The sequence below is a fragment of the Pongo abelii genome, chromosome 6, assembly GCF_028885655.2.
Source record: "Pongo abelii isolate AG06213 chromosome 6, NHGRI_mPonAbe1-v2.0_pri, whole genome shotgun sequence".
In the NCBI taxonomy this organism is placed as follows: Eukaryota; Metazoa; Chordata; class Mammalia; order Primates; family Hominidae; genus Pongo; species Pongo abelii.
The window spans coordinates 30025480-30039729 of NC_071991.2; the positions used below are offsets into that span (position 1 = coordinate 30025480).

The 14250-nt window shown below is 42.1% G+C and overlaps 1 protein-coding gene across 2 annotated transcripts in view; it reads right to left on the reverse strand.

The window, feature by feature from the left end:
- Positions 1 to 14250, reverse strand: part of EGFR (epidermal growth factor receptor) — a 196374-nt gene that overhangs the window by 62259 nt on the left and 119865 nt on the right. For both annotated transcript variants that reach the window (XM_024249444.3, XM_054559164.2), the window contains exons 2-4: positions 8821 to 8972; positions 7769 to 7952; positions 4507 to 4641 (exon numbers count right to left, since the gene is read on the reverse strand). In XM_024249444.3, the coding sequence (XP_024105212.2) occupies positions 4507 to 4641; positions 7769 to 7952; positions 8821 to 8972 (471 nt within the window). The remainder of the gene's footprint in view (positions 1 to 4506; positions 4642 to 7768; positions 7953 to 8820; positions 8973 to 14250) is intronic.

A 14250-nucleotide genomic window follows, 5' to 3' on the forward strand; every position in this document is an offset into this window, starting at 1 on the left:
ACTGATGACGCCCTTTCCCAGGCCTGAGTTAAGCATGTTCAATAAATGAAGACAATCTTTTCAACTTATTCTCTGATTGTTTGGCTGGCTGGTTTGTAGAATCACTTAAGAGACCCTGATAGGAAAAGAAGATGAACCATGAACTGCTTTTATTTACATGTCAGCTGTGGAAACTGAGGTAGAGAGTAATTACTGACACGGGCCACATAAATGAGAATTTTTCATGAATTTGAGATTCCTTGTTTACAATCTGCTTAGGCTTGGAGAATTCCCTGGCATCTCCCGCCACAGCTAGAGTGTCTCGTCTGGCTGAGTCTTTGGCATGGACCCACTACTTCCTTGCTGTGTCCAGTCTTGAGTGGCTGCATGTATCAGCCGTTCTGGGATTGTTAAGTCATGGCCTGTAAATAAAACCTTCTAGACTCCAAACCAGAGAGAAGCACAGAATGGTGCACAGAGGGTGAAATGTTAACAGTGCAGATCACCTTAATGACTGTGTAAAACCTTAGCTATCTGGTCAATTTTTATAATTGGCCAATTACAAATTACAGCTGCAAAGGTTTTCCTCTCATCTGTCGTGTTTTCTTTTTATCAGTATTGAGAAGTCTGAAGGTTGAAGTGCTATATCTATATAGAAAGAGCAGGTTAACCACCAAATTTGTTAAAGAGTCCAGTCATGCAGATATCTTTTACTGTGAAGACATAGTAAACTAGAGGTGTTCATGGGTCCCGAGGTCCCCTGCAGTCAGGAAGAATTTAGATTTCAAACAGGAAAGCTGACGATCGATCTCCCATGTGACTATGAAGCCAGGATACCACAAGGGCAAGGGGCACTAATGCCGCGCTGGTGCTCCTTAGAGTCATGAAGGCCGGGGAGGCTGGCATCACAACAGTGACAGCGGGGGATGGATGTTGTGAGGAGGGAGGCAGAGAGACTGCGACAGAGGTCTAGAGAAAGCAAGGTCATACGGAGGTATGCTAAAAGCAGCTAGATCTGTAGCGTGCAATCCCATTCTTTCTACTTTTTACCCTGTACTCACATATAATTTTCAAATTTCTATTATAAGCATGTAATCGTTGTATAAAATAAAAATGTTTAAAAGAAAAATGCATCTTTTTCTAACGGGAAACATTTGCCAATAAACAAACTTAAGATCTGTTTATGATTCTAGTATTGACCATCTATTATAAAAAAGAAATGCAGGCACATCATATAAAATATGGATAACAGAAGAAAGCAAAAAGAAGACATGAGACTCATCCAGAGTTAATCAATATAGACATATAAGTCTATGTATATACAGGAATTGGAATCCCACTATACATTGTGTTATAACCTTAAAAACCCAGATAAAACATGGCAATTTTTCCATGCCTTTAAATATGCTTCTATGCTTTCCATGCCCATGAATATGCATCAATAGCATGGCTGCTGCATAATTTATTCAACCAATCTCTTATTTTTAGATATATAATTTGTTCACAAAATTTATTATAAATAAGGCTGCAAGGAATTCTTGTATAAGAATATGTTTCTACATCTCTTATGATTTTCACTTTCATTATTATTTCTTTTTCTCTTATTCCTAAATGTGATATTCATTGGTCAAAGCTATACATACTTTGAAGCTTTAGATACATATTGCAGGCATATTGCCAAGCTTGGTTTTATTAACATATATGCCCACAAGCAGAACATGAGAATTTCTGTTTCTCCACACCCCAGCTGACCCAGGTGTTTGAAAGCGAAAGGAACACAAATACTTTGGAAAGGAAGATGTGATGCTTTCTTATTATATTTTGACCTTCTTATTACACTAGAAATAACATTTTACTTTATCTCCTAGCCATATTTGTATGTGTATGTGTGTGTGTGTGTGCGTGTGTGTGTGACAGAAAGAGAGGAAGAGTGAGAGAGAGAGGCTGCTCATGTTCTTGGCCAGGTTTTTATTAAGAGATTCATCTTTTTCTTAGTCTTTTAAAGATGACTTCAGGGAGTGATAGAGCAAGGATATTAACCCTCTTCATGGCAATCAGACATTGCACAATATCTTCCTGGTAGCCATTAACATATTTTACATGAAAGTTTTCTTTTATGATGTCAGATTTTGGCTTTTCTTCAACTTGATATTACAAAATATTCATCTTTATGTTTCCTTCTGGCACTTACATATATATTAAATATTTTATTATGCGTATTTAATATGTATTTGGAATTTACATTACACGAAGTGGGTGATGGATTTATTTTAATTTTCTCTCAAGTAAACCCATTCATTCTAACTTCTAATGCCCAACTTCAACATAAACATAAAAGCTGGGCACACTGTGAAATTTTTCTGAGTCTTAGACATCTTGTCCATAAAACACTTAAATCATCTCATGAGATTTTTTTTGGTGAAGACTAAATGAGATCCGTTCTGAGCAGGAATGTGTAGCCGTAAAGCACCAGTCAAGAGAGGGGCTTCCTTTACCACACGAGCCTGGCAGCATTCCCAACTTGCCTCTAGATGGTAAGGAGGAAATTTCAGGTATCAGGTTGATGGTGAATTTGCACTCTCCAATGCGACTAAGCCAACATACCTAATTCCTTTTTAAAAACCCTTTATAGTTCTCTCACTTTGATATTTTCACCCCTAATAGTTAAGTCATTCCAGACAATTTATTGAATAAGGAATTATTCCCTTATTGGCTTGAAATGTCAGTTCTTTATAGACTTTTGATTTTGCTAGGCTTATTCTTATTGTCTTATTTTTGTTTATTCTTAAAGCAATGCTATATTGGCCTATAGTTCAATGCCCTGTAGTATTTGAATCTTTTTACTGCATGAACCTACCCGTCATTCCCCTTTCCAGCACTTTCTTTGTGGGTCTTTCCCACAGTTGTTGTACAGAACATGGAGACCTGCCATTGTGGGCTGCCTGACCTGATCCATGGCAAACACTGGCCCCATAACCATTCCAGGTTCATTAAAAAAAAATGTGCACAATTTAACCTCCCCATTGTCCACCAGACAGCTGAGGAAATGCTAACCTTGATCTCATAATACAAAATTTTGCAATGTAAAATAAAGCTTTTGGTTTCTTGCAAACATAGTAGGTGTCAGGATGGGTATCTGGTGGAATAATATATCTATAAAACAAAGAGCCTCAATACCCATGTTCACAGCAGCATTATTCAAACAGTCAAAAGATGGAAGCAACCCCAGTGTCTGTAGACGGGTGAATGGACAAACAAAATGTAGTGTTAACATACAATGGAATATTATTCAGCCATGAAGAGGAAGGACATTCTTAACACGTGCTACAGCATGGATAAACCTTCGGGACATTTGGCTAGGTGAAATAAGCCAGACACAAAAGGACAGTTACTACATGATTCCACCTGTATGAGAGCCCCAGAGTAGTCAAATTCATAGAGACATCAAGTGGACTGTTGCCTGCCAGGGCCAGAGGCTGGGAAGGAGGGGAGAGCAGAGAGTTACTGTCTAATGGGTAGAGTTTCAGCTTTGCAAGATAAAAGAGTTCTTTCTGTGTGTGGACAGTGGGGATGGCCACACACCAATGTGGATGTATAATGCCACAGACATTATAACTTACAATGGTTAAGATGGAAAATCTTGTATTATGGGCATTTCATCACAATCTATCCATAAAATAAAAATAAAACAAATACACAAAAATCCAAAGCCCTCTAGTTGATGATTTTGAAGATTCACGTCAGCTCTATTTTTTATTTTTTTGAGGGCAGAAAAACAAACAGGTATCCACTGCACAGTTGTGGAGAAATAAAGAAGCAGGAAATGGTGATCACTTCTTACTCTAAAGAACAGAAAGTCCGGGCGATCAGGAACCGGCACAAACCAGGGGAGCTGGGTGAGTGTGAGCTTGCGTCTCAGAGTCCCCCATCAGCGCTGGCCTCAGCCAGGGCGCCACGCTGACCTGCGCCTAGTTCCCTGCCAGGCTTCCCCACAGGCTGCCTCACTGGTGAACGGGGCAGGGACCAGGCCACCAGTATTCAAGGAAACATGGACAGACTTCTCTCCATGGCAGTGCCCAGCTGTGTGTGTGACTCCATGTGGCAGTGTTCACGCCCTCAGCTGGGGGTGGATTCAGCCCTGGTGCTTCAGGAGGGCCGGGGAGACTCTGGAGACTCAGAAGCATGCAGGAGTCTGGCCAGTGTCAGCAGGGCAGGCTGGGAGAGGCCCTGGTGCTGCCCACCCCATGAACAGCAGCTCTTCTCAGGACACAAGTGCTCTGCTGTCCCAGCAGGGGATCTGCCTCCGGCGGCCTGCACTGCCAACCAGCTGGGCTGCCACCCGCCACAAAAAAAGATCTCTATGTCTGTGGTAAATACATGCTCTTCTAGCGGTCAGATATTTTGCTTACTACTTTTTGTTTCTGATTAATGTGACTTACTAAACATGGCTTCTCTCCCTCACCCCAGTGCTATAGAGCTCTCCCTCATAGGAGCAGGAGGCAGAGATAGTGTGTATGCGACACTTACAGCTGCCCAGGTGGTTCTGGAAGTCCATCGACATGTTGCTGAGAAAGTCGCTGCTGACTATGTCCCGCCACTGGATGCTCTCCACGTTGCACAGGGCAGGGTTGTTGCTGAACCGCACGGCGCCATGCAGGATTTCTGCGGGAGAATGGAACTGCAGTGAGCACCCTTTCCAGCTCCTTTAAATTCCCATGAAGGATGCATGTGCTCTTCACATTTATGTTCTGCTAAAGAGATGCCATGGTGCAAACAAGAGTCCCACGATTAGCCCAGTGAACTTCCCGGGGGGCGGCCAGATAAAATTGTTAATGATGGCACCATGGAGGAGCTAGGGTTTTCTCCGAAATGGGCTTTGAGCAATGATTAGAAATTTAGAAATATGGGGAGGAAGGAAGAGAATGGTTTAGTCAGTTGTCAGAGCATAAATGATATGCATGTGGTAAGCTGCGGGTCCCGAGGGGCTGATTGGCTGGACTAGAATGGTTGCATGATGTAGGGGGTAGGCAGGGCAGGGAGGCAGGTCCCCAGTGCTACAGCCCCGGATGCCAGGTGAGGGGCTGGCATCCAGGGCTCCACCTTGCATGCCCAGGCGGAGCTTTTCATTAGAGAAAAGGATATGAGAGTGACACGAAGCAAGAAGAATCTGAATGTGTGACAGAGACAGGTAGACTCCAGGGATGCACAGGATGGTGAAACTGTACAGCTGTTTCCAAAGAAGAACTAAGAAGATGTGGAAAAGTCAGGGATGAACCCATTCAAGCCTTTACAAAGGGGGAGTGTTCCATTGATGACATTAAACATGAACATTGACAGAATGACTTATATGTACAAAACCCTGTGCAAGTGCTGTGGGCGCTGCAAGGATGAATGAGATCCACTGGCTTTGATCTGGGAGCTGACAGGCTTGGGAACAGACATGTCACACACTCTAACCACCTCATGCCCAGGGAGACCCTGACACACAGCGAGGCTGGGTACCTTGCTGGCTGATTTATAAGCACTATCTTCATTCATTCTCACAATGGTGCAATGAGCATCTGTGACTTTAATAGAGAAAAAAATCGACCTTTGTTTCATGAAGCAATGCCCAGTGCCCCAGGTGGGGAATGGGCATGTTGTGTGTACAGAGTACCAACATGGGAAAGGAGGGATTCACCCGTGAAGATCCTGGAGGCTGCTAGGAAAATGAGCTTCCCCAGGAGGGGACAGGCACACATCTTAGAGGAGTGTGGAAGTGAGGGCTGAAGGCTTCCTGCAGACAGGAGACCCAGTGCAGGGAAACAGTGGAACAGGCTTCTTCAGTGGATGCGCAGAAGCAAGGAACTGAGGGAGGAAGCCTGGGGTCATGAGGGCTGAATCGTGGTGCTTTGTTTATCAGGTTGGAGATGACAGCAGAATCATCTGTGAAAACACTCATGAGAAAGCCATGTACAGGTGGATGGAACTCAGGAGAGGACAGGGCTGGAAACACCAACAGGGCTGTCCAGGCTGCTGTGGCAGCTCGGACAACAGATCAAAGAGCTGAGAGAGAGCAGGGGGCGGGGCGAGGAGAGCACAGAGGGAAAGTCAGAGCTGGGCCTTCAGCACACCCCAGGCAGTGACTGCCAGAGGAGGGCCAGCACAGGTGAGGGAGGCTGCAGGAGCCGCTTCCCGGTGGCTCAGCGGAGGCTCACCCTGCAGCAGGCACTAGGTTAGCTATTAATGGTATCACATTAACTAATCTGCATCTATACAATCCCAGCCTTGGTTTAAAAAACAATCATACCAAGGAAGTGGAAGGAGCTGCTGAGGCCTGTTCCTACAGTCACGTAATTTTCTGCACCTCCTAGGAAGTATGTCACCATTTTTTAGCAGCTATGCCATCCACATTTTTGAAGATGAGGAAACAGAGACACGGAGGGATTGGAGAATGTGCTCCGCAGCCGTCTGGCTGCTGAGGGACGGGGCCGGGCAGGAACCCAGAGGGTCTGGCTCCGAGGTCCAGGCACCCGCACAGGCTGCCTCCCTCCGAGACAGCGTGTGAGGCGCACTGTAGGAACCGGTGTACCAGGCGATCTCACAGGAGGCACGCACAGCACAAGCATGTGAGCGGCTGCTCTGAGCAGCAGGGGGTGTGGGGGAACCACACAATTTTATAGGCGGTGAACCGAGGAGCCATGACCGGAGGTGCTGGCTTGGGTCCCAGCGCTGCACTCCTGTTGTTCTCCTGTCACTCCCGATATGACTCCCTCTGCTGGGCACCCCTTTCATCACACCCCTTTCCTACCAGCACTGCCTCCCTGTCAGAGCTGCATGGCACAGGAGGGGCGTTGAGCGCCCTGGGGCAGAGCGTGGTGGCCATAGCTGGCCTCTCCATTCACGAGCTGGAGGCCTCAAGGGAGTTACTTGACTGCCATTTATTTATTTGTAAGATGGCAGAGCACAGCCAGTCCCCGGCTTACCATGATTTAACATAGATTTTCGACTTTGTCATGGTGTGAAGGCAATACACATTCAATTAGCCCTGAAATCCGACCTAATGACGCCTTCACCCTCGGCAGGGTCCAGCCAGATAGGATCCCATCATAAGTCAAGGGGCATCTGTACAATGCTTACTTTGAAGAAAGGTTGTGGGCGTTAAATGAAGTTACCAATTTAACATTGCTGGCCCCAAACCTACTGCACAGTGAGGCACAATCACTGCTGTCTCCAGTTTTTTAAAATCAGTTTCCCTTCTCTTCTATCATCCTTCATTGTTTCCTCTCACAGGAACCTCACGAGTCCTGCTCACAAAAATTCAAAGTTCTAGAACACCTCATTCTCTATCCTTAACTTACTTTACACAGGGCTTTCTGTGTAGCAGCGCGCTTCTGGAAATTGTCCTCAATGTGGGTTGATTTTTACTGTATGTCTTTTATCCTTGAGGTCCAGGTAATAAGACTGCCAGTTTATTCACTGCCTGCACATATAGATTCCTGATTCCTGCCCAGCTTGTCTGGTCATACTCTCTTTTACTCAGAATCTTTACGATTTCTTACTATCTCTCTGTATTTTTTCATGTCCATGTAAACACTGGTACCCCGCTTAAATCTTCCCATTCCAGTATCTGCCATCTTCTCAGTAACTTCCCTTGCAGTATCTTACACACAGCCGGCACTCAGTGCACTTGTACTGGATAAAAATAAAAGTCTTCTCCAAGGTGGAATTGAGTGACAAGCTCACTGGGAGCCATCGGAACTGCTGTTTGCATTTATAAACCCCCAGCCTTGGCATCCCAGCCTCTCACCCTGTAAATTTCTCATGGGCAGCTCCTTTAGTCCGGTTTTATTTGCATCATAGTTAGATAAGACTGCTAAGGCATAGGAATTTTCATAGTACATATTTCCTCTGATGATCTGCAGGTTTTCCAAAGGAATCCGCTCCACTGTGTTGAGGGCGATGAGGACATAACCAGCCACCTCCTGGATGGTCTAAGAAGGGAAAACATAAATGCGTGATTTCTCTTTTGAGGAACTCAAGAACTCAAGGTCTAAAATGGGTCCAGGGAGCCCTAGGACACCCAGTTGAACCCTAATGCACACGAGTGCTCAACAGCTGTAAAACAGGTAGATGATTGCAGTCATGGACACAGGAGGCAGCATGTCCACGATCTGCAACAATCCCTGCACGTTAGCCTTTGACCCCTGTGATAATGAGCAGTAAGCATTGTTCTGGAACACTGTGCTCTCATGCCGCACGGGGTTCAACACTCTCCAGTGAAAATGGAAATTAAAAAGAATTACTTTGTATCTGTCTTGCATTATTTCTTATTTAAAAAGGAAAGGTAAAAGAAAAACAGAAGAAGGCTAAGTAAACCCCATCCAAAGCTCAGTGAAACTCTGAAGCCTTCAGAGCTGGCTCCTATGGGGTCATTAGCGCCTATTGTGAAATAAGAATTCTGTGACCAGCTGGGTGAAACTCTTGGTGCCTTGAAATCAGCTATGGTAGGAGTATTTACACTAAGGAAATAGGCAAATGGTGCAAAGCAGGGCTTTTAAAAAAAGTTTTTAAGAGCGAGTATGGCAGCACACCATGACTGAGGCAATGGTCAGGGATAAACGTCAGTGTCTATGATGACAGTGGAACTCCAGATTAGCCTGTTTCTATTTGATATCCTTTTCTAGTTATTACTTGACATTAGCTGGTAAAATGGCTTTCTCATAAAACTCTCATTTGTAGCTCTGTAAGACTTGTCATTGCCATAGCAAAAATAAATACTTCAAGTGGAATTCTGCCCAGGCCTTTCTCCACTTAGATTTTCTCCAATTTTATTTGTGTAGGAAAATCAAAGTCACCAACCTTTAAGAAGGAAAGATCATAATTCCTCTGTACATAGGTAATTTCCAGATTCCCAAGGACCACCTCACAGTTATTGAACATCCTCTGGAGGCTGAGAAAATGATCTTCAAAAGTGCCCAACTGCGTGAGCTTGTTACTCGTGCCTTGGCAAACTGGAAGAAAAAGATATCACATGAAATACTGAGAAATGCAGAAAAACTAAAATAAAACAATCCCTCAAGGTCCAGGTAATAAGGCTAGCAGTTTCTTCACTCTCTCCACACAGAGACTCACCCATTCCTGCCCCGGTCATCTGGGCACAAAGCTTACTAACTTTGTGAGCTTTAGTGACTGATAATACACATTCTCACTAAAGGACACAGCAAAGAAATTTGTGATAAAAGATCTTTAAGTTTACGTAAGGTGCAATTCATAAGAAGAGATAGCTTGTCCCTATAATGCATGGAATTGCATTAAAATGCCAAAATAAAAAAATGTTGAAATTTAAAGGGGTGGGTGGTAGTTGAAAATTCTATGAAAATCTCGAAGACAGGATTAACCTGTAAGAGCTCCAGTAGGCAAAAAATAAATTTCACAAGGTATTTCACTAATATAACTGAGGGTTGAGTTAATAACTATATAATGAACTTTTTACTTCTCAAAAATACAGTATGTCACATTGTTGTGGGTGCAATGACTGTTTACAAACATAACATACACTGGGCAGTAGTGTACACAAACTATACACGTAAAAGCAGCGACAAGAGTGTAAATTAAAAACCTAACTGGCTGGAGATTAAAATGTTATTCAAATGAAGCCATCAAGAACAAATCAAAGGTCTAACTGTAGAATATTCAGAAAATAACAAACATCAAAATACAACATTTAAAAACACTCTCAGCTAGTGAGAAACCCACACATCCCTATGCTCGTCCACACTCTGTGTTGATCCACCCAGCACAGGGGGAGGCACAGTTACTTCCCTCACCACCAGCACACAATCTTGTATGCTTGAGTCCCTAATGTTTCAAGGCATCAAACTTAATCCAAGAAAAAATTTTAAATTAAGGGACAAAGTTGGACCATAGAAATGGACCCGGTGATCCATTTTTAAAAGCTAAGGAGAGGATTATAATAAAGTTGTATTTACAGAACTAGCTCTTTGAAAGGCATGTTTAGGCAAGCATAACAAAACAGAGTCTTGGGGCTTTTGAGGCAGAGAGTGTGTAAAGGGACTATAATTTGAACCCAAATTATCTTAAGAGTGACGAAATATGGCCTCTGGCTTTGGATGTTGGATTGAGCCTTGCCAGGTTCTTCCTCATCTGCAAAGGCAGTTCTGCAATCACAGTAAGCGGGTGGTAGAGCACAAACCATGGCCAAAATCAATACACTGGCACTTTCTTCAACGCTTTTTACATGTGCATTTCTATTTTACAGGCTTCTTTGTTCCTTCCCCATGGGAATGATTCTAAAGAGTATCATTGGACTGTCTGCCCTTGCAATGAGCCATGGAAATGAGCACATGTTCAGACAGCACATAACCAACCCAAAGCACTTACACAAACATTAAATATGAAGCAATCTTCACATCCTCTTTAACTCTGTGGGGATTTCCCTGTTCTTCCCTTCTGTGTTCTCATTCAATTTCAGTGATAACGATAACTTTCACATGGGAACCATGACAGTTGACAAGATGGAGTCCCTCTCTCCTATCACCAGGGGCAGAATTTCCATCATTTTTCCAACCATAACCCTGGATTGACCCAGCGTCTCTGGTCTGCTTTTCCCCAGGAGTATGGGGGAAATGAGGTTGCTCTGAATGCAACCTCAAGTTGGAACAATTGTATGGTTGTCTGCTACACATGCAGATAGGGCTAAACTGATTTCCCAATTCTAAGGTCCTTAAATATGTCAGCACTGATATAGGTACAAGGTTGTGACAATAACGTGTGGCCTTTTGGGTGGCACACCTTGGAATAAAAGCTGCTTTCCCAGCTGACAGACTATGGCCTCTAACTCTCATTCCAACTAGATTGGCTGTGGTCCAGGTAGCCGCAAGTGTTAGTTGGGCCCCTCACGCCAAACAGATGAACAGGGTCAACTAGAACCTAGGGCTGGAACACGTTGCAGAAGAGTTTCTTCAGGATGCAGAGAGATGAAAACAGGCAGCTGCTTTCATTTTAAATAATCAAGGACGTCAGCTTGCAAGTTTCTCTCAGCTGAACCAAAGAATTTGTATTATTAAATCAAAAAGTGAGTAACTTTTGTCAGTAAAATAAAGGAAAACATGCCATTTAAGATTAATCTATTATAGAAAACAGGATTAAAAAAAAACTGTACTTGTGCTTTTATTCATTTATTCAAAAAGTGCTAAATAAGCCCCAAATGACCCCCTGAAAGCCCCTTCAGGGCTTATTTAGCACTTTTTGAATAAATGAATAAAAACACAAGTATCAGAAGCACTTCATTATCAATGAAGATAATGACCCTTCATTGTCTACAATTAGCCTGAGTAACTTTTATATTCAGAAAAAGATCCTGTATTTGGGAGACAGTAACATTATATATTCTTGATGTAAATCTTAATTCACAAAACACTTTGGGAAGCAACAGGACAATTTGTTTAAACAAGTGAGTATGCTTAAATTCTACATCATGATGATTCCACTTTGGGAAACATATTCTGAGGAAACAGACCTTATGCAGAATGTTGTTCATTAATTTTGTTAATAATAGAAAAAATTGCAAAGAAACTTAAATGCCCAATTACCCAACATGTCTGTTCTTGAGAATAAGAAGGCAGTTGATATGCTATTTGATTCAATATAAGGCATGTCAATCTTGAATACTATCCTTGGTTAATTACTAAAGTATCAAAAGAAAACACATAAGGTTGTTTCTTCTGAGGCTTTCCCCTGTCATATACCCAAAAGGAGACAGCAGCATTTAAGTGAAATCTAGGATGAAGATCAGAATGACTTGGTCTAGGTTTTCTAATTAAAACAAGGTATGATCTTGGTTCCATCCTTATGCCAAATATCTCATGTTAGAAATATAAAGCAACGAGAAAATTTAATGTGAGATCACTTATATGAGTAAATTACTTAAAAATTACAGTCACAAATTAGGTAGATTTAAGAGAAAACTGCAAAGAGCAAGAGGTTTTTAATTAATCTAAGATAAGGTTTTTGTTTAGCCACTTCCTCATTGTGTGACCTTGAAGTACTTCTCCAAGCTCTCTGTGCCATACTTTCCTCAAATAGGAAAATGGTGACAATAACATTGATTTCTGCTGTGCTTTGAATGTGTTTTCCAAAGTGTGTTTATTGGAAACTTAATCACCAATGCAACAGTATTGAGAGGTGGAACCTTTAAGAGGTATTATAATTAGGTCATGAGAGCTGTGCCCTAAGGAATAGATTAATGCCATTCATGTAAGAGTGGGTTAGCTATCATGGGAGTGGGTCCTTGATAAAAGGATGAGTTAAAACCCCTTTTTCTCTTCCCCACCACCTCACATGCATGCTCTCTTGACCTTCCACTGTAGATTGACACAGCATGAAGGCCCTCACCAGCTGCCAAGCAGATGCCAGTGCCATGCCCTTGGACTTCCCAGCCACCAGAACCATGAGCCAAATACATTTATTTTCTTTATAAATTACCCAGTCTGTGATATTGATATAGCAACATAAAATTAACGAAGACAACCTCCCAGAAATGTTTTGAAGATTGAATAAATATATAAGCTTTTGACTTTCTTTTATTAAAGTTAACTATTGAGAATGTGACAGCAACACAGCATAACATGACCGATGTTAGGGGATGTCAGCCACTCTATATTGTGTTAAGTTATTGTCTAGACTGAGATGTTTGGATCTGCATATGGACTTACTCAAATGTTGGCCATTAAACACAGTTACTTTATAGAGTATTTATCAAGTCAGAAAAGAAAGAAGAAAGAAAAATGAATACATAGTACTTTAAGAATTACATAAAAATATTTATTTAAGACTAGGTATTTTAGTAGTTTATTCAAAGAAAGAGTTGATATTACTTTAAGTCTATGCATTTGAAAACCAGATAATTAAAAGTGTTTGCATCAAGTTCCATACAAAATGCTGGTGGTTTGCCCTACCCTTTGCAAATCTGAAGACAAATTCTACTGCATCAAGAACAGCAGGCCCTATGACTTAGGTCTTCAAAGCACTAACTTTTTGTCCTAAAATTTTATTATGAAGATTTATAAATGTATAGAAAAGCTGAAAGAATTGTACCGCAAACATCCTTATGTTAGAATTTTACTACATTCACCTTATCACATATCTATTTATCTGTCTGTCAGACGTGGTCCTCTAGTCTGCTTTTGGATGCATTTTAAAGTAAAGTAGAGACATCACTATACTTCACATTGGTGTATCACTAACCAGAGTTCAATATTAGTTTGCAGTCATCATTGTTGTTTTTAAGGTAACATCCACAAACTGTGAGAGGATTAATCTTAAGTGTAGCATTGATGAGCTTTAACAAATGCACATACTGGAGTAATCTGAATTCCTGTCATGATCGAAACCCTAACTGTCATCCCTCATGCCCCTCCCAGTCGATCCCTGCCCCCATACACCAGAGGCAACTGCTGTCCTGATCCATTTTCACTACAGAATAGCTTTGCTTGCTTTAGAACATAGATGGACTCACACCACACTGTCGTCTTGAGCAAGCCTTATGTCCCAGCACAGTAGTTTTGAGGTTCATCTCTGTTGTTGTGCTCCACTTGGCTGTCAGGGGCAGGTTCAGGAAAGTGGATATAGGAGGTTATCTGTGCATTCTTGTTGGACATCTAGGGCGGGCCAGTGGTCTCATTATTATTTTTCTTAAGAAAATCCTCACTTTATTTTAACTGAAGATAAAAGCAATCTGCCTCCTTTAAGTTTTTAAATGCCTCTGGTTTTGTAGGGTAGGCCCTGTGGCCTTCCTCTGCTATTATGGGGGTGTATACCTCTCTGCCCACAAGCCTGGGCAAATCTATATTACTTATTAAGACACGGTATTAGAACAAGTTTCTCCAGATTTGCCCAAATCCACTTAGACACTTAGAATTGTCTAAGTAAAACTATAATTGTTTTAATTTGTTGTTTTCTCAGCTATGCATTAAAGGCTGCTGAGGTATGAGCTGGGTTCTTGTCAGTCTCTCCCCTTGGCCTCCAAGTTGTCTCTGCTTCCATCCCCAGCCCAGATCTTCACATCTTTGCTTCCTTTGCATCTTCAAGGTATGCTTAAAGGCCTACCCTCTAGAAAAGCCTGTTCTGCAACTACTTTAGCTTAAGTACCCACCATTACATTCTGTCACATTATCCTGCATTCTCTGCTCCCTGGCAGTGATCACTACTTATTATTAAGTAGGAATAACTTAATAATAATCATGAAATTATTATTTGCCTATGAATTTA